Here is a 21,238-nt window from a genome sequence, read left to right as displayed (position 1 = left end):
ATTTCCCTACCTATGTAGACTGTTCTCTCTATACTCTACTACCTATTGCTCTTGTTTTTCTGGTCATGCTTTGTCTGCTTTTTAGTTTCTACTCTTCCTCCCACTTCCCAAATATAGGTATTCCTAAGATTCTCCGTTATTTGCCAAATAAGAGAGTGTAGAAGAGAAAATTATCCAAGTTCACCTGGCCAGCAAGCAACAATGCAGGTAATTTTCAAACCATCATCTCTAGCCTAATCTTCAGTTCTGAACCTATAACTTCTTGTTGGCCATCTCTTCCTGCCATTAAATTAAGTTCATCACCTTTCCTCCCCCCCAAAAAAACCCTCAAGAGTCAATGGTAGGGCCAGCCCCGTGGCTTAGCAGTTAAGTGTGCGCGCTCCGATGCTGGCGGCCCGGGTTCGGATCCCGGGTGTGCGCTGACACACCGCTTCTCCGGCCATGCTGAGGCCGAGTCCCACATACAGCAACTAGAAGGATGTGCAACTATGACATGCGACTATGTACTGGGGCTTTTGGGGGGATAAATAAATAAATAAAGTTTAAAAAAAAAAAAAAAGTCAATGGTACCACAATTCTCCTAATCTTACTGGTGCACTCTGGAGCCATCTTTGATGCCTTCCTTTTCCCCCAGTCTGCCAATTACTGTACTGTTGATTCTTCTTTAACATGTCCTTAAATCTGCCTCTTCTTTTCCATTTTGAGAACCACTACCCTACTCTAGACCTTCATGATCTCACACCTAAACTACTCTAATACTAAGTGATCTCAACACTCCCTTCCCTTTTCTACTTCTAATACTTCTACTTCATCCAACTCAAAAAGCTTTTTTTTTTTTTTGTAAGGAAGATCAGCCCTGAGCTAACATCCAAGGCAATCCTCCTCTTTTTGCTGAGGAAGACCGGCCCTGAGCTAACATCCGTGCTGATCTTCCTCCACTTTATGTGGGACGCCGCCACAGCACGGCCTGACAAGCAGTGCGTCCGTGCGCACCAGGGATCCAAACCCGGGCGCCAGCGGCGGAGCGCACTTAACCGCTACGCCACCAGGCCAGCCCTCAAAAAGCTTTTTGATTTCCTTTGCCTAAAATATAAAGCCTCAATATCTCAGGCATCCACCGTGGGACTTCTACCTATGACTTTAAACTTACCTTTTACAGTCTCTGCATCATACAAATTGGTTTTTAACATAGGAACAGTGAGCACATTATACTCCATCATCACAATGTATTCATTTTCCTCTTCACTCCATACTTCTCTCATTATCCCAGTAAGCACAGCTAAGTCCTTCAAGGCCAGATGCAAATCTTATCTACTCCATAAATCTTTCCAATTGCCTCAGCTTTCCTTCTTTGGGCCCTTATAGTCTTTACCATTTGACATTAGCATTTTTAAAAGTATATTTCCTACTTCAACTAAGATATCCACCCTTGAAAACAGGAGCCATATCTTATAACTAATTTTATCCCCAATCCCTAGCTCAGTTCACTGCACACAGTAATATGGCAAACATATTGTGATATTGTGATTTATAAAAAATATATATTTGGTCATTCAGATAACCAAAATACATTTCTCGTATATATTTGGTCTTCATCCACAGTTCCTGGCTCACAGCTTCCAAAACTCTAGGAATTCCTAAGTGTGGAGAGTGATAAAGGTCTTTTGTTACGTTAATCAAGTGACTTTTGGGAAGCACCTAAGGATGGAAGCTGGTGACCAGGAGACCCAACCATATGATTAGAATGTTGGAACACTCAGTCCCAACCCCACACCTCCAGGGAGGGGAGAAGGGCTTGAGGTTGAATCAGTTGCCAATAGCCAATGACTTAGTCAATCATGACTACTTAATGAAGCCTCCATAAATACTCAAAAGAACAGCTCATCACCCTTTTTCAGAGCTTCCCCGTTGGGAAACCAGTATGCTTCCACATGCCACCATGCCAGGCCCCAACCTCCACAAGGACAGAAGCTCCATATATCTCTTCATCTGGCTGTTGATTCGCATCCTTTAGTATCCTTGTAATAAATCGGTAATCTAATGAGTAATCAAGTTTTCTTGAGTTCTGTGAGCTGTTCTACCAAATTAATCGAACCCAAGGAGGAGGATTATGGGAACCTCTGATTTATAGCAGTTGGTCAGAAGCACAACCTGGGCTTGTGATTGGCATCTGAAGTAGAGGGCGGTCTTGTGGGACTGAGCCCTTTACCTGTGGAATCTGCTTCTATCTCCAGGTAGGTAGTGTTAGAATTGAGTAAAATTCTCAGACACCCTCCTGGCGACCGAGAACTGCTTGTTGGTGTGGGGAAGCCTCCACACACATATTGGAATTGGGTCCAGGAACCCTTCGCACATACTAATATTTAAAAGGAATTTTTCAGAAGCTCATCTAAAAATATATTTGTCATAAACCTAAAATGACTTTACATTAAGTACTGGTCAAATGCTCACAAATGCTCATTACTTACCCGTTGACTTCGCTTGATCAAAGTTTAGTCAGGGTTCTCTCCTCCCAACAGACCTCTAAACTTTGGCTAGCTCTAAGTTTAAGCAAGCCAATGCAGAACATCTCTTCAGGACTTAATTAGAGCATCAGCTGACCGCAGGAAAAAACATCCCCTGTTAAACTGTCCTGGTCATATCATCTGCTAACCCCGTATCTGCTTGTCCCTCTCTCCTACAAAGATCCTGCTGGCCCTATTCACTTCTACCTATAAGAAAAAAGCCTTTTTGTTTGAGACAAACAAATGCAGATCTTGTAGTCGGAGCAATCTCCCTATTGTAATAGTCTTTTCAAATAAAGTGTCTCCCTGCCTAATTAGGGATTTATTTTTATTTGACATTTGTATAGTGACATCACTTGGATGGGGATTGGACTTCACCTATAGACCTGTGCCATCCCCACCTCGTTAATGACACACTGTGAGTCATTTAAACTCCTCTCCTATTCAGAGATTCAGGGATCTTTCCTTGAGCTCAACTCTTAAACCAGTGATCCAGATATCTTACCTGTTGCAACATGGTAAGGAGTTACTTTGATATTTTTGAGCAAAGAAATTTTTTCTTTGACTCTTTGAGTGGAGAATCACACCCTAATTCTTGAGTGAGAATATTCCCAGCTCTTCTGCGAGGCCTCTTCCATTGTCCCTTGACTCCTCTAAGCAGGAATTTCCTTGGCTCCTCACAAGGGAACACTCTTTCCCAGCTCCTTCAAATTCTTATGTCTGATTTAATTATCTAATCCCATAGGTAACTCTCACTCTATTGGGTGCCCTCTCTCTTCTTCTCCCATGGACTGTACTCTTCACCATTACAGCACTAATTCAGTTCAGTATCTTCAAAAATGGCAAAATTTTACTAAAGACAATTTAGAACTTCAATGTCCTCTCTGGGATCTCCCCAAACTGCCTCACCTAAAACCTCTCCCTTTCTGACCTCTTCCTTTTCTGCTCTTTCTTCTTTCTTTTTACCAATCCTGACCTTCCTTTCAGCTCCCTTGAATCCTTTATCTATCTTCCTTTAATACCTCAACCTCCTCCATCCTTCTATCCACCCATCAGACATTTCCCTTCCCACTCCAACCACTCAACTCCCTGCAGTCACTCAGGCTTTAAGGCTCCCTTTTCCCCACTAGACACTCATGAGGGGCTCAGGGACTTGAAGTTAAAAATTGAATTTCAGGGGGCCAGCCCAGTGGCGTGGTAGTTGGGTTCGCATGCTCTGCTTCGGCGGCCCGGGGTTCATGGGTTCAGATCCCAGGCACGGACCTATGCATCACTTATCGAGCCATGTTGTGGCAGGCATCCCACATACAAAAAAAAAAAAGTAGAGGAAGATGGGCACAGATGTTAGCCCAGGGCCAATCTTCCTCAGCAAAAAGAGGAGGATTGGCAACAGATGTTAGCTCAGGGCTAACCTTCCTCACCAAAAAAAACAGAATTGCAAACCAGCTGGATCTTTTATCCACTCAGATGAGTTTGGGAGACACCTAGACAGACACTTGGTCCTCTTTGGTCCCTCACCCAAAAGCTAATCCATAGCTTCCATAAGATTACACAGCAGGGCAAAGAAAATCTTAAAGATCTCCGCCACAGATACTGATGGGGACACTTCAGCCCTCCTATTGATTGAGCAGGTAACCTCAACTTGCCCCATCTGCTAAAAACACAATCATGGCAAAAATGTAAAGGTAAAGGAATAACAAGAGCTAGTTCTTTTATATAAACCACCAGTGAGTTGAAACTTTCAAACTGAAGCTAGAAGCTATCTATTTGTGTCTATTTATATGTTTTTACATGAATATATATACATGTATGTTATATATGTATATTTTCCTACCTTCAGATAGTATTAGCAATTATAATTTGAGATTATCAAATCCCTTAAAGGAGCTCTATTCATTGGCTTGAAGATAAACAAGTGCTCATATAAATTAAATATCCCTAAGATTTCCAGAAATTAAGGAAACTAAATTTCTTATACTTTCCAAAGTATTTTTATAGACTAACCCAAACGTTTTAGGAGTCCAAGTTAACGTACATTTATGTAAATCTTCGGTAAATAAGACTAGTTCAATATTGTTGGTTTAATAAAAGCAGCTATGTCTTCTGAGTTATGAGCATTAAGCATAACACAAGCATACATTTTTATTCTACTTACCTATGTTCTTCCTGAACTTTTACAGGTTTACTGATAGAATAAACTAGCATTACATCTACATTTGTATTTAACCAAATTGAGTCATTATTCCAACAAACTTTATTTCAACAGTAATTATGTTTTGTAATAAGCCAACTTTAAGATAGTTTCCAAAATCTTTTAGTAACTTAAAACCCTAGACTTATGCTAAGTTAATGCATGGATATTCATTAACTATCTAGGACATTTCTAAGTATCTAGGACATTTCTAAGTAAGATAGAACACTGAAGCATAATCATTTCAAGTTTCTATACTGTTTTGCCTCTTTCTTTTATGGTACCAAGAAACTACATATATTTGAGTCTATTAAGGAACACATTCATTTTTGCCACGTTGAGAAGTTGTACTATCAGGAAGTATACGGCTATAAAAATTTTTAAGATGTATATTCATAAGCTCTGCCAGTCTACTACAAAATGCTGGCGTATGACAGACAGTTCACAATTATTCACTTCATAGTTTTCTCTCTAAAATAGCAGTTACTGTAATTATAAGTTATAATCTTATATGTAAATGAGACTCTACTAGGAGACACAGTGACAAAAAGGAACAACTTTGTATACAAGGTATGCAGGATGTGTTTTTATTAAGGAAAAAGAAAACAATCCTGAAGTAAAATGACTAATTGTTCCAGAATAAGAAAGAGGAATATGTAGGACAAATCCTGAATGTACATAGAAAGTTATAAAAAATTCATGAAAAAAGAATTTTATTTGTCACAGTTAAGCTAGCTAAGATTTGACTGGTTTACTTGTAAGATTTTTAGAAAGTGCTTTAGCATCAAATATTATGTTTTTGCAAAACTAGAATTTGGTTTTCATTAAAATGACAAAATTTTCTTGGGTTATTAGTCTGCTCTTAATAAAGAGGTTATAAAAGGTTTTTCTTTGCCTTCTGAGTAACCTCCCTAGAAGGCAAAGTTCTGTGTCTTATCAGAACTTCCTTTGCTTGATAGTGACTTTATCACGTCCTCGATTATATTAAAAAACAAAGTCTTCTCACTTTTTTTTTTTTTTTGGTGAGGAAGATCAGCCCTGAGCTAACATCCGATGCCAATCCTCTTTTTTGTCGAGGAAGATTGGCCCTGGGCTAACATCCGTGCCCACCTTCCTGTACTTTACATGGGAGACCACCACAGCACGGCCTGACAAGCAGTGCGTCGGTGCGCACCCAGGATCTGAACCTGCGAACCCCAGGCGGCCAAAGCAGAGTGCGCACACTTAACCGCTGCGCCCCTGGGCCAGCCCAAAGTCTTCTCACTTTTGAAAGAACTAAGGTACTTTACCATCATGGTCCTTCCTATTTTTAGTTAAAAGAAAATTTTTTTTTGACACTTTGGTTAAATAGATAGTCAAGTATTTTTTCTCACTGACCCATGATCCTATTTCATCAAATGTTCAAACCTCTTGACAACTTTTAACATGCTGCCTTTTCAAAATCAAATCCTAAACATCTTCTGCACCTACAACTGTCTTTGAAATTTCCCAAAGGGCCCCTGGAAGTTCACAAAGAATTCATTCTTTCACCTTATAAAAACAGAGGTGTTAAAAATAATTAGTTTTATTTGATCAATGTTATGATTTGCATAGGAAGTATGGTCAAATCAGAAGAGATGTTACTCTCCCCTAGGTTAAATCTGTATGGGTAAAATATTACTAATATGACTACTTCAGAAATTGTATGAAGTTTCTAGAAATTTATCAATACTCTCATTGTCTATATCTATACTCAACAAGAGTCCTAGTGCTGCTATGCCTGATATTAGACAACAGTGTAGTGTCAGTCATAATTTCAGTTATTCTTTTTACTTTTTTATGATTTTTTTGTTAACTTGGTCACAATTTGACTTTTTTAATTTGAATACACTATATTCTAGGTAGGCCAGTGGTTCTCGACTGAGGATTCAGATCACTTACTCATGGAATTTTATTATACAGATGTTTAGGACTTACCCCAGATTTCCTAAATCTTTTTACTTGATAATCTTGATATATTCTAACTATATGCTTGATGGCACATTATGTCTCAGTATTATTACATATTTTGAGGTTTTCTTCTCCACAAAGATTAAATTCATAAATTAGATTAATATCTACTCTTTTTAAAATAAGGTTAATTATACTGATAGATATTTTCCTAACTTTTTTGGATTGACTAGATTTTGGTTTGCATGCCATAAAAACAACCAAACTTTCTTGTCAACTGCATTATTTTTTATAACAAACTCTTATCAGATCTTTCACTTTTAAAATTATTAGTAAAAAGTTAATCACCACCATTTTAAGTCTTTTGTCACCTACAGATAGTTTTTTTGTTTTACTCTGATACTTCCCTGAAAGTGCTTAGAGATCAGCTACAAGCCAGAGTGCTTGTGTTCAACAAGAAAAAGACTGTTGAAAAAGGACTATACCAGGTACTCTTGGGCACAAGCTTCTGATGGCATCACTTAAATAACTTTGAGACATATCAGTACATTGAGTCAGGATTTCCAAAAAGTTAATGGAGAAGCAGGTGGCTTCACGACACTGCTAACCCAAGATCTAGCAGAACAAGAATTAATTACATACGACTGAATAAACTGATGAAGGATGATTATAGGTTTTGTTTAAAACACTGCTGATGCTTTAATGTCCTATTTTCTAGATATAAGGAACTCTCTTCTCTTAAGCCATCTATAACTCATTAACAATTTAAGCAGACTATGCTTTGGTAAACAGAAATAAAACATTTATCTTTTTCTCCCTCCCTGCATCTCCCATAATTCAAAAATCTCTTACTGACTATTCTTATTTTCATGGCAATATAGTTATGTGTGCACAGATTCAACAAAAAAGTCTGTCCAACTAGTTGGAAATATCGGTTAGCAACCAAGGTTTTGACTGGAACGCCATATTTGAAAATGGTGCTCATTTAATCAGACATAACCAGACACTTTTAAGGAGCTATGGTTGACTTTATGGAGCCAATGCCCACAGTCCTCTTGGGAAAACCAGACTGGTACCTGGCTTACAGAGTTCACGGCCTTACAGGTGAAGTAAGGAAGGTCACTTCCAAGCAGGAATCCTACGATATTTTGGAAACCTCAGGGGTTCACCCAAATCTGGTGGTGAGTTCTTGACATGGCTCCCTGGCCTCAAGAGGCTTTTAAAAGTCCAACCTCAGATTCCTCACAAAAACTTCCAGCAAAGGAAACTTAAAAGGCCTACAACTACATAAATAATCAGGCCAAATCTAACGAGATCAACTTCACAATGACTCTCATTCTATATCCTGTTATGTACTGAATGTCTGTGTCCTCCCGAATTCATATGTTGAAACCCTCCCCCATCATGTGATGATATTAGGAGGTGGGGCCTTCGGGAGGTAATCAGATGAGGTCACGAGGGTGGAGTCCTCATGAATGGGATTAGTACACTTACAAGAGTCAAGAGACAGCTTGCTTCCTCTCTGCTCTGTGAGGATACAAACAGAGGTTGGCAGTCTGCAATCTCTTCTCTTCTGCAAACTCTTCTGGAAGAGGGTACTCACCAGAACCTGACCATGCTGGCACCCTGATCTTGGACTTTCAGCCTCCAGAACTGTGAGAAATAAATTTCTGTTGTTTATAAGCCACCCAATCTACAGGGGGATAGACCAAGTGCTCACAACTGCCTATTACCTATCTACCGACTTAGCTTGACCAAACTTTAGTCAGGCTTTTCTCCTCTCCCACAAGCCCCTAAACTTTGGCTTGCCCAAAGCTTAAGGAAGTAGATGCAGAACTTCCACTCTTAACAACTCATTCCAAGCTTCAGCTGACCACAAAGAAAAAAAATTTCCAGTTAAACTATCTTGATTGTGCAATCTGCTCACCCCCATCCACTTGGCCCACACCCCTCCAAAGTTTCAGCTAGCCCTACTTACCCTCTCTAAAAAAGAAACATTTTTCTGTTTGATTTTGAGATGCCTGCAGACCTTGCGTTCAGAGCATTCTCCCTGCTGCAATAATCCTTTCAAATAAAGTCTCTCCTTACCTAAATCCAGATGTCTTATTTAACAGTACTATGACAAACCACCTATTTGCAAATTCCAAAATTACATTAATATTTATTTTCCTCTATCAAAAGTGATCGGTATCATTTTTCAAAACCATAAAAAGGCCCAGGGAAAATTAGGTACACACAGAAAGCACTGCATGTAAAATTACTGTCCAGAGTACCAGCAATCTGACCTTAGGTTAGTCATTCATCTTTCTCATTTATAAAACGAAGAAGTTGGGCCAGGTAATTTCTATTTTCCCTTCTATGCTATTAATCTAGATATGAATTTGGTAAAAAAGTTTAACTCAGACAATTATTCTTCAGTTAACACACAGAAATGAGACACTGGTAAACCACTGAGTGCTTCTCCAACAGAAAAACAGAAACTTAGATTTTTTTGTCTATTTCTATAACTTCAAAAGTGGAGATTTCAGAAATAATTTCTGAAGATAAAGATTCCAATGATCAAACCCACACTCATTTGAAAGTACTTCATATAACCATACAATGGAATACTATTCACCCATAAAAAAACGAATAGAGTACTGATACATGCTACAACACGCATGAACCTTAAAAACATAATGCTAAGTGAAAGAAGCCAGATGCAAAAGGCCACATATTATATGATTCCATTTATATGAAACGTTCAGAACAGGCAAATCCATAGAGACAGAAAGTAGATCAGTGGTTACTATAGGCTGAGGGGAAGGAGAAATGGGAAGTGACTGGTAAGGGGAATGGGGTTTCTTTTGAGGGTGATGAAAATGTTCTGGAATTAGATAATGGTAATGGTTGTACAACCTTATAAATATATACAAAATATATATTTTATAAATATATAAAAACCACTGAATTGGACACTTTACAATGGAGAACTTTATGGTATGTGCATTACGTCTTTTAAAAAAACTAGACTAAAAAAGTACTTAGGCACACTAATTATATTATCAATGCAATAGTTATATCCTAAAACCAGAAAACACATTACATAATCCACACTTCAAATTCAACCTCAGATATAAACATGCTGATTTTTTTCTGATTAGTATGATTAATTTTCCATATCTCATCTGTGCTAAAAAAAAACTTTATAGTAGTTACAAATTTATAACTTAATGTCTAATAAATGATTTGAGACAAAACACAAAATGAAGATCCAAATTAGACTGTAGGAATGTCACTAAAATTTACATCTTTTTATATTGCTTTAAATGTGAAATTTAGAATACCTAATATGAGCAAAGCTCAGGTACCTGGTGGTATATTAAGGAAAATGTTCTGTTCTTGAAACACTTTACCTAAGAGCTATTGTCTTCATTGGCATAAATCAAGAAACTGTTACAAATAAAGACCATATAATGTGTAGCTAAGAGTTCATGCTAATGAAGTTCAGCTGTTAGCTTTTTCAGACTTGCAAAATATAGTATCTTTAAATTGGATACATTTATGGATATATTTAAATTACACCTCCCAATAAAGCTGACCAATAATGAGGAAGACTCCTATCCCTATATCCTTTACTAGATGCGGCTTTGGTCTAAGAGTGATAAAGTGATGACAACCAAGTCTGTTACAGAAAATGGCCTCCTGGTCAAACGTACATAATTTGATAAACGTACAGTTTTCCAATATCTGGGTGACTATTTTCTTAAAAAACATGACTTCTGATGATCACGTTCACCACTGCATTTTTATTTTTATTGAGAATCTAATTAACAACTTTAGGCCTGGCGTCAATAACTTAAAAATTCACTTAATTAATGTTTTTTTTGCCTAAAAATATGATTTCATTTGCATCCCCAATCTCCTGGTCCTTCCAAGCAAGGTATCACAGAAACAAAAACTAGCAAGTTATATAACAGCTAATAGGATCAGAGCATCAAAGTACCAGTAATTTTCATCAAATAGAGCCCAGGCACATTTTAATATTTTCCAGTCTGACATCTGAATGTCTTGAACCTTTTGTGAGGGTAGTCACTGCCACAAATAACACGAACACCTTGAGAAACAAAAGCATGTGCCAATGATATCAAATAACACTGTTTTCCTTACATTTAAGACAAAATATATTTTAAATGAATCATTTCAAGGACAAATATCCTATTCTTAGGTTGCCTAATCCATGTATTTGACTGAATTTCACAATTATTCACATGAAGCAGTGTTCTGTTCATTAAGATAAGGCTTATTTTATAGAAGATACATAAAGACTGTTACACAAAGAGTGAAACACGCAATAAAGGAATCAGTATAGCATTTACTCATCCTACAGGGCGAAGTCTATCAATTGAATAATTTTAATTATTGTAAATAAATAACACAATAATAAAATTTCTCAACTAGCCAATGTTTTAATAAAATTATATTGCCCATACTTAACTCTTAAGTAAATAAGTATCACAATCAACTGACCTATTTATCCTCTAGCTTATTTACAATAATCACCTAAAACAATGTTCAAGTTGCAATCCTTTACAACGTAAAATAAATTTAGTAGATAGTGGCTTGTTTATATAAAACAAAATAGAAAATATTGGAAGTAAAAGATTTCATGCAGCTTTTGTTTCAGTTGCAGAACAGTCAAAAAAAAGTCTAAAAACCACTGGCCTAAAACTATTGACTGCCTAAAACAGTGCTCAGGACTTAAATGTTTTACTGGTCTTTCTTGAGCATTAATGTTTCTTTTAATTTAGCCATCTTAATAAAAGCGACCATTTATTTGAATTCTACTATTGACCGTGTACTGCACTATCCCTTCATAAACCTTACCTCATCAGTTCTCACGGAATTCTTGTAAGGTTTTATCCTCATCTAACAGGAGAGAAAACTAAAGCTAAGTAACTCGACCAAGGTTATGTAAAATGGTAGAAGCTTTGAACTCAGTTTGTCTGTCAACAAAGCCCATACCTTTCTGCTACTGTGCCCCTCTTTACAATCTTCTCTGAATATAAACTTGCAATAAAATTTCCACGATGAAAATGGATTTTCTCAGAGTAGTTACTTACCCATGGCCTAAAAAGAACTATAACCGGTGTTGTTTTTCCAATATATTCAAATTATAAGCTCACATAAAACATTTTCCATTCATATACCCCTTCACAGAATCTTCTTTGATATTCTAAAAAGATAGTTTTTTCTGATAGCCAAAGCATGTATAACTATAAGGAAACAGTATTTCAGTTCAGCAAACGGAAAAATCTCCAGTTAAAGCAAAAAAAAAAAAAAAAAAAGGGCCAGCCCAGTGGCATAGTAGTTAAGTTCATGCACTCCACTTCGATGGCCCAGGGTTCGCAGGTTCGGATCCCGTGCTCGGACCTACACACTGTTCATGAAGCCACGCTGTGACAGCGTCCCATATACAAAATAGAGGAAGGTGGGCACAGATGTTAGCTTAGGGCCAATCTTCCTCAGCAAAAAGAGGAAGATTGGCAACAGATGTTACCTCATGGCCAATCTCCCTCACCAAAAACAAAAGGGGGCAGGGGGCCGGCCCGGTGGCGTACTGGTTAAGTTCACACGCTCCGCTTCAGCGGCCTGGGGTTCACAGGTTCCAATCCTGGGTGCACACCTATGCACCACTTATCAAGCCACGCTGTGGCAGGTGTCCCACACATAAAGTGGAGGAAGATGGGCACTGATGTTAGCCCAGGGACAATCTTCCTCAGCAAAAAGAGGAGGATTGACAACAGATGTTAGCTCAGGGCCAATCTTCCTCAGCAAAAAGAGGAGGATTGACAACAGATGTTAGCTCAGGGCCAATCTTCCTCACAATAAAAGAAAAAAACAAATTCTCTGAAAAACTGAACCACGGGAACTCACTGTTAGGCCTGATGATAACAATGAGCCGGAACTTTCAAGTTTCATAACTGGTCAACTTGTTCCCTAGCCAAATGAGCAAACATAAAGCTAAGTAAGTAGGGATTAAAGTATCAGATTCAACTATATGAAAGTGTCATCAAATATCAATTCACACGAATCAACCTAATACTTAAAGGGTTATCTAGCCCAGCTTCTATCCAAGCGTGTTGCTTGGAACAAAGATTCCATAGAATGGTTAAAAGGATTTATGAAAAAATTCACTGTCGAGTTTGGGAAATAGTGGGTTAAACAAAGTTAAAATTGGTCTCTTTACCTCAGCATCTCTCAGAGCCTTTAATGTGTTAACATGAGTTATGAATCTCCAAAAGAAGGATTCATTATCCTAATGAAGATAATAAAGTACACAGAGATTAAGTCACTTATCCAAGGTCACTAATGGCAAACTTAGAACCAGAATCTAGTTCTCCCAATTCCACTCCAAAATTCATTCTACCTCCCCAAGACACTGTTATATCCGAAAGAAAAGCAAAAACTTTTCCAAGGACTGCTTCTATAAAACTATCAAATGAGAAACACTAGTGTCTGGACCGGCCCCGTGGCTTAGCAGTTAAGTGCGTGCACTCCGCTGCTGGCGGCCCGGGTTCGATCCTGGGCGCGCACCAACGCATCACTTCTCCAGCCATGCTGAGGCCACGCCCCACGTCCAGGAACTAGAAGGATGTGCAGCTATGACCTACAACTATCTGCTGGGGCTTTGGGGGGAAATAAATAAATAAAATTTAAAAAAAAAAGAGAGAAACACTAGTGTCTTGTGCTGACAGTATTTACCAACACCCCACCAAAACAAATAACAACAACAAAAAGGAAAGTAGCAAAGAATTTTTATAAAACAACAAAAGCCTCCTCAAAGTAAGCTGGGATACAGTATTTACAGATCATACACACCAACAGTATTCCAAAACTTATAATCTTATAAAAATATTTCCTCTAAAAAGCCAGAGATATAATCATTTCTAATCAGTACCTGGATGGAACTAAGAGAATGGTAAGAAGGGCAAACCAGCTTGTGAGGTCCATTAGAGCAGGGATCCTGTCTATTTTGCTCACCACTATATCATCAGAGCCTGATATATTAGTAGGTATTCCATACATATTTGCTAAAAGAATGAACAATAAGTCCCTGCTCTACCATTAATTAGCTGTAGGATCTTGATCAAGTAATAATCTCTAAACCTGAGTTTCCCTACTTGCAAATGAAGCGGTTAGACCAGAATGATCAAGATCTCTTCTACCTTAAGAATTTGTGAATCTTATACAAATTAGTTTCAAATTCCCAGCATTTGAGAATATGCCCACAGTCAAAAATTATAACAGAAAATAACATCTGCAAAGCACTTTACATTCATTACTTCATTTAATATGCCAAATAAACCGGCAAATTAGTCAGATAGGTATTACCCACATTTTACAGGAAAACAAATTGAGGCCCAGAGAAATTAACTGACAAGACCAGAAACACAAAATTATTGAGTAATGAAGCTTGGACTTTATACCCAAGATTTTAGTTTTGAAATCCCCAAATCTTTCCAATGCAACTTGTCCTCCGATGACAGGGACAGGGAGGCAGCCCAGATGATGACAGCATTATTCCCCGGCTTTCAGCTATTGATTTAACAGGGGTATAGGACAAAACGTCTCCCAAATTCTCATCACCCCATCTTCCCAATGTTAAAGCTCCAACTCTTCTGTGAGGAAAAATCTTTTTTTTTTTTTTTTGTGAGGAAGATCAGCCCTGAGCTAACATCTGCCAATCCTCCTCTTTTTGCTGAGGAAGACTGGCCCTGGGCTAACATCCGTGCCCATCTTCCTCCACTTTATGTGGGACACCGCCACAGCATGGCCTGACAAGCGGTGCGTCGGTGCTCGCCCGGGATCCCAACCCAGGCCACCAGCAGCGGAGTGCGTGCACTTAACCGCTAAGCCACGGGGCCGGCCCAGTGAGGAAAAATCTTAATGCAACAAATTAATCACCTATTTCTCCTTGGAATCCAAAGTTAACTAATATAATTATTATAACAGAGGATGGTGACATTATCAAGGAGTGAAAAGAATCTAAATTATGAATAAAAAGCTTTCACATCAAGATAGTTGAAGTTCAAATAACATGTACACACAGTTAAGTACTGCTAAATTCAAAGACCACCTGATACCATTATTACGCTACATTTAAAATGAGAGCTCCACTTTTGGAAACTTTGTTTGCTAGTGTAAATGAGGCAATTTAAACTATTAGCTCTTTTAGGTCTTGTTACATAAAACCACACTTCAACACGTTACTTCAAGTGCAACTTCTCTCAACTCCAGCAATGAAAAAAACCCGACTCTAGGCTCAGACTTGGTGTTAAAATAAATAAATAGCATTTACATCACTCCCTTCCTCTCCAAGAAATACAACTGGGTAACCAGAAACATCCCGGGTTATGGGTTTAGAGTTCTCCAAGATTCTAACCAATCAGCTGACTCTCATATTTCTTAACTCTACTAACCTTCTGTCTTAAAATATATACTTATTCTTATGTCAAATATAATTGTTTCTCACAGCTATAGCAAAATTCCCTCTCAACAGGGAGTATACTATAATAAACATATACTTATTAAACCTCTAAGTTCATAACACTGCATTAAATTCTCTGTCAAGACAATTAAATGATCACTATATTTCTGGGATTTACATATGTAAATAGTTCATAATAGGCTTACCGTGAGTCCTAATTATTAAGTAGATATAACATGCAAACGTAATAATTCCGCAGAAGAGTACAGAAAAAAGTTCCTCCAAAAAAAAAAAAAGTCAATCTCTCCCATCCAAAATAAATATATACACACAGAAACGGCATGTGTCATTTATTGCACAGGATCATTGGTTACTATCGTGTTCTGCAAACTTCAGTAAGTTTTGGAGGCTTAACAAACGTTTAGCTTGTTAAATTAATAGCTAAAATCTTCATAGACTCAAGGGGTCCCATACCTGAAAAGAACTGACCATGAGGACAAGTGAGAACTGTAACAAAACCAAAGCTACAAGCCACTGCATCCATCAGTACTTAAATTCCTCTGCTGGTAAACGCTCAACAGCATCAGACTCATCACCACTTCAACACTGATAAGTTTGAGAGCTGCCGAAATCTTGCAGACCAGTCAAAAACCTTGGTGAACTGTCACAAAATAAAAGTCAGAACGTATGTGACAGCTTTGCAGGCCAATTCCAAAAACCACCAGACCATCGAATTTATGCGATTCTCGGAGCAAATTATCCAGAATAGCCTGTGTTATTTACCAAAGTGCCAAGCAGTCCCCAGGGGAGCGCAGCAAATGATAACTTAGGTCCCAGGACAGGCTCCTCTTCACACATGGATAACTTTCCTACTTAGTGCCAACTGTACACTTGCACGCTCCGAAAATAGGGGCAGGTCCTGCACATCAGGGGTAACAAGGGCAACGTTTCTATTTTATTATGGGCTGAGGCTCCCAAGAGTCCCAAGGCTGAAACGCTCGACCTATATAACCTCGGAGTCACTTTCCAACTGTGCCCTCACCCAGGATCATTATATCCCCCACGGAAGCCAATTATTAGTTGTTACACGGCCTGGAAAAATAGGAAGAGGGCTCTCAAAGTTCACATAAGAGACACGGGAAAGGTGGGGGCTTCGAGAGGGAAGGCCAACGTTAAAGCATCTTGGGCTCGAACATGTTAAAAGCCAAAATACATACAAAGACCCTTCTCCTTGCGGACTCCAGGCAGAAGGGGACACGCAGACCCTCAGTCATTCCGAGAGAAAGGGGCTCCAGGGGGTCACCAAGCCAGGCAGCCCGGATCGAGGCTCCGATCTGTCCAGATAAGGTCGGGAAACCTAGGCGGGGGTCTGCATGGTGGCCCGGCGGGGCGCACAGCCCCTTCTCCCGGGCCCCCTTCTCGCTCCTTCCCCACCACCAGGCCTCTCCTCTCTCCTCTTCCCCTTCTCCTTCCTCCGTCCCTCCCCTCCCCCCAGACACACACCAGGCCACCTCCCCCCCAAATCCCACCAACTTTCCCGTCCCCCTCCCCGTTCTTCCCACCTCTCAGGAGCACACAGAAACTGCAGGCCAGGAGGCTCCTCAGGACGGCCCCCATCTTCCCTTCTCGCGTTCTCTCCTCTCACCGGCGAGGGGCGGCCAGACCAGGGGGAGGCAAGGAGCCGGGGCGGCCGCCGCAGCGGCAGGTCTGCATGCTCATGCTTCCCAGCTTTCCAGAGAGAGAAGAAAGAAAGGGGCACGTCAAGGCTCCGCGCGCGCCGCCGCCGCCGCCGCCCTCTCTAGCGCGCCGCTCTGCCCGGGGCTCGCGCGACGCCAGCGTCTGCTCCCATCCCGCCGCCTCCTCCCCTGGCGCCCCGCTTCCCCCGCGCAGCTCCTCATTCAGCCTCTTCCTCTCACGCAGCGGCGCAGGGATACGGCCGGCCGCCGCCGCCGCCAAAGTCTCCCTGCGCGCGGACGAGCCCCCTCCCTCGGCGCCGCCTCCCGTGCGGTTATGAAAAGAAGTGGGGGCCGCGCGCACGGCCTCTGCTTGGCGACCCCGGGAGATCTGCCGGGCGAGCAGAAGCGAGCTGGAGGCGCAAGACTGCCAGGCGGCGCATTCCAATGGGATTCTTTCCCGAGCCGGCCGCTTCGGCCCTCCCCGCGGAGGGCGTGAAGCGACGTCGAGCAACACTGGAGACGGCGTGGTCGGGACTTCTTTCTGCGGCTCGGCCGGGCCGCCGCCTGTTCTGTTCTTTGTGCGGCCGGCGCCTGCAGAGCCAGGTGCAGCTCTTGGTCCACGCCGGCTGCCACCTGGGCCGGAGGAAGGGGTGGCGGGCCCGGGGCCGCGGAGCTGCAGGTCCACGCTCCCGGAGCCCCGCGGATCCCGACACGGGGTGAAGAGCTCGATCTTCAGGGTTGGAAATTGGTGTAAGCATCTTTTTTCTTTTTGCAAGGAAAATAAAAACTAATGCTGCTTGCACCAGCTTTAAACGTGGATCTAGTGAACGGTGTTCAAACGCCAACTCAAACTGAGATTTGTATTTTCTCCTGGCTTCCCAGAACTGCAGAGTGCCCCCAGAATTAAGTCCGACAAGAACTAACGATTTCTAAACCGGTGGATAAAATTCCAAAATAAATGCGTCAACACCTAAGACAGAGCAAAGGGACAATTGATCAGGACTGTATTTGGGATTTTACAAGTTGCTTTGAATGATGACTGTTTGGCATGTTTTGATGATCAGTTCCCAGCTTGAGAAGGAAAGGATTCCCCAGAATGTCAGACTCTGATTTTGCACAGCCTCTGCTATTCTCCGTGCACAGGGCGTTCAGGAGTAACGGCCCAGACGGCCCCTGCAATCACGTGGCAGCTTCAGTCTAGGAGGGCACTCCACCGCCAGTTGACCGTAATGGAGCCATCAGGTGCATTCTGCCCAGCTGTCACACGCCCTTACCTGGGGGCAGATGGGCGAGGAGGTGGAGCTACTCCCGCAATGTTACCAAAATCTCAGAGACATTGGAGTTCACCAAGTGCTTGCACACACGTTATAAGATTTGAACTCAAAACTCCCCTGGAGTAAGGCGGATTTTGTTATTTATCATTCTCACTGCACAGAGAAGGAAAATGAGAACCTGAGGCGTTCAGTGACTTACCCAAGGCCACTCAAGGAGTGAATAGCAGGACTCGAACCCAACCCAGGTCTTCCCATTACGGACACTCTGCTCCTTCCAACAAAGGCACCCTGAACCAAGGGGATGCCTGTGTGTCATCAGACAGCCAAATCACTTTCCCCTAAATTCACCAGCGAAAGGCTAACCGCCACTGATTTAAATTATCTTCTTCCAAGAGTCGCGTCAGGACTCTGCAAGTTTTGTATTCTAGTCTCCTCAGAACCAATAACTGAGAGCCAGGTTTTTCAACAGTAGCCTAGGGAATGTATTATGGTGAAGCTAGTGAGGCTGCGGAGACACCATGATGCGGCAGGGAAGGCATGAGCTTTGGAATGAGGGTTAGTATCCAGACCCTCCCAGTTACTAGATGTGTCATTCAGACATATTTACATACACTGCACCTCAGTTTTCTCCTCTATATAATGGGGATAATACCTCCTTCAGGCTTGTGGTAGATATTAAATTAAATATCTATAAACTGCTCAATATATAATAGGTGCTCGATAAATGATCATTCCCTTTCTCAGCTCCTTCAAGGGGAATGGTATCATAGTAACTTGGAATCCTTGGGAAATAATGGAAGAGAGAGGACAATTCCATGCTCGAGATGTTTATTCCAGGATTATTTATAATTGGAGGTAGAGAACTGTGAAGCTAATGAAAATTAACCCTCAGGACCCCTCACTTTCACAGTTCTCTTCCAAAGCCCAGGGAGGAGCCCCAACAATGTGTTCACATGGTCCTATTTGCAAAAGTAAGATAATTTTGTGTGCTTTTTCTGAAAACATTCCTCAAAATTATGTAAATTTCAAGTCCCACGAAACCTGGATCTGTTCCTATTTATCGTAGAAAACTCGTTTACAACTTAAGTCTCTTTAGGCTGTCAACCTAAGTAGGGTAATGAAGTATTATATTCCAACAATGTTGGAAAATGTTTACAATTAGTTAAGCTTAAAAAGATGAACGTGCATGTACATTTTAACTTCAGCTATGTAAAATATGAATGCATATACATGTGTAACATAAACACATATATAATCACATATTTGAGCAAAGACCAAAAGTAAATGTGCTAAAACAGGGATTAAGATGGTGAAATAATATGAGATTTACTTTATTTTTCTGTTCTTAAATTTCCTTTAGTGTATTTTTTACAATTTTTAAGGTACTTAAGTGAAAATCTATAGCTTAAGCTTAAGCCCTAGCGAAGATGCTGTTCTTACTACCTAATTTGTTTTCGTATTCATTCAAGAGCCTATTAAAAATACTCAGTGCCTGTCACTATGTTAAGTGCTGGGGATGCAGAGATGAGATTAATCATAGTCCCTACCCTCAAGAAACTTACAACCTGTTTTGGAAACGCTAATTATTACAACAAATAATTAAAATGTTAAAATTGCTATAGTGCAAGTTTGTACCATATCAACAACAAACTCAAGTGCAGAAGCACTTAAGTCTGCCTGAACAATTTAAAGAAGAGAAAATAAACTTGGAGCTGAGTCTTGAAATATAAATCGGAGTTCATCAGGCCAAGAAGACTGACAAGGAATTCCAAGCAGAAGGATAGCAGGTGCAAAGGCACTGAATTATTAGAGAGCTTGGCATGTTGGGGATTTGAAAGGAGATCCATGTAGCTGAAGCATAGGGTGCTTTTAGACAGTGTCAGGAAATGAGGCAAGACCGTAAGTAGGTATTGGATAATAAAGAGCTTTTTAATTCATGCTAAGAAGTTTAGATTTTAGCCTGTTGATGATGTAGACACTGAAGGATTTTTCTTACGGTGGAGAATTGATTTGCATGTTAAATAATTTCTCTGGTAACAGTGTAGATAATAGAAGGGAGGAAGGCAAAAAGTAGGAAGACCAGTGAGGAAGTTATTTTTAGTATGAAAGCGAGGGTCAGGACAGCAGCACTGGGCGTTGAAAAGAGATGATGGATTTCAGGACTATGAGATGAAAACAGCAGGACTTGGTAACCTATCAGTGAATTGAGAGAGAGAATAGTCTAGGATGAATTTCCAGGTTTCCAAGTTATGCGCGGCAGTGAATGAGAGTCTCATTTTCTAAGAAAAGAAATGCATAAGGAGTATTTCAAGATGGGGTGTTGATAAGTTGAACAATGGGTCTTTTATATTGGCAGTGTCTGTAAAATATCCAGCTGGAGATGTCCAGTAGACAGTTTTGATATAGAAGTTTGGACTCAGGAGAGGAAAGGAAAACACAGCTCTCAGCGCTGATGGTGGAGCTTGTATACCACCCAATCCACGGGACATACTGTACAATATTAAATCGTGATTGAATAGTTATTACCACAGTTTTGTGGACAATGACAGTCAGACGTCTTCAGGAAGGGAAACTCTTTTCTAATTCAGGTGAATTCACCCTTGAGCCACCTCATTGGTGGCTGGAGGGTAGAGATTATAGTTGAAACCATAAACTTACCTAAGGAGAGAATAGAGCATTTAGCGTGACTAGAAAAGTGAGCCAGGGCAGAACCATGTGATATACAAGTATCTAGGAATAAATAGAAGAAGAGAAGCTACAGAAAGAGACCAAAAGAGGCAAGTGTAAAACTGGTTGAAAGTGTTGCCTTGAGAGAAGGTGTGTCAATAATGGCAAATACAGTAGACAGCAGAGAAGTCTGCTAATAGAAGCACTGAAAAGAGGCCGTTGTGACCTATAACTTCCCAAAACGTCATTGAGGGGACCATACGTTATGCCAACATTTTAGGAAAGCAATCTAGGAGTAAAATATACACACTTTTTACACTAGAATCCCACTTCTTGGAATTTATCCACAGAAACAAAAGTTTATAGAGATATGCATACATAGATATTTATTATAACATAGTAATAGAAAACAAACAAAACAAAAAGGAAGCCTATAAAAATGGCAGTTTTATATGGTTCGACCTAATCAAAAGAACCTGAATGCATTTCAATTGTTAAATAAATAATGGTATACCCTTATGTGGCAT

At 40.3% G+C, this 21,238-nt stretch overlaps 1 protein-coding gene across 1 annotated transcript in view; it reads right to left on the bottom strand.

Moving 5' to 3' along the window:
* LRP6 (LDL receptor related protein 6) overlaps window positions 1-16,880 on the bottom strand; it is a 176,060-nt gene extending 159,180 nt beyond the window's left edge. The window contains exon 1 of the mRNA XM_058558744.1: window positions 16,657-16,880. Coding sequence (XP_058414727.1) covers window positions 16,657-16,711 — 55 coding nt within the window. The 5' untranslated portion in view covers window positions 16,712-16,880. The remainder of the gene's footprint in view (window positions 1-16,656) is intronic.
* Window positions 16,881-21,238: the final 4,358 nt, after the last annotated feature.

This window comes from Diceros bicornis, chromosome 17 (assembly GCF_020826845.1).
Source record: "Diceros bicornis minor isolate mBicDic1 chromosome 17, mDicBic1.mat.cur, whole genome shotgun sequence".
Taxonomy (NCBI): domain Eukaryota; kingdom Metazoa; phylum Chordata; class Mammalia; order Perissodactyla; family Rhinocerotidae; genus Diceros; species Diceros bicornis.
This window is presented reverse-complemented; position numbering and strand designations above follow the sequence as displayed.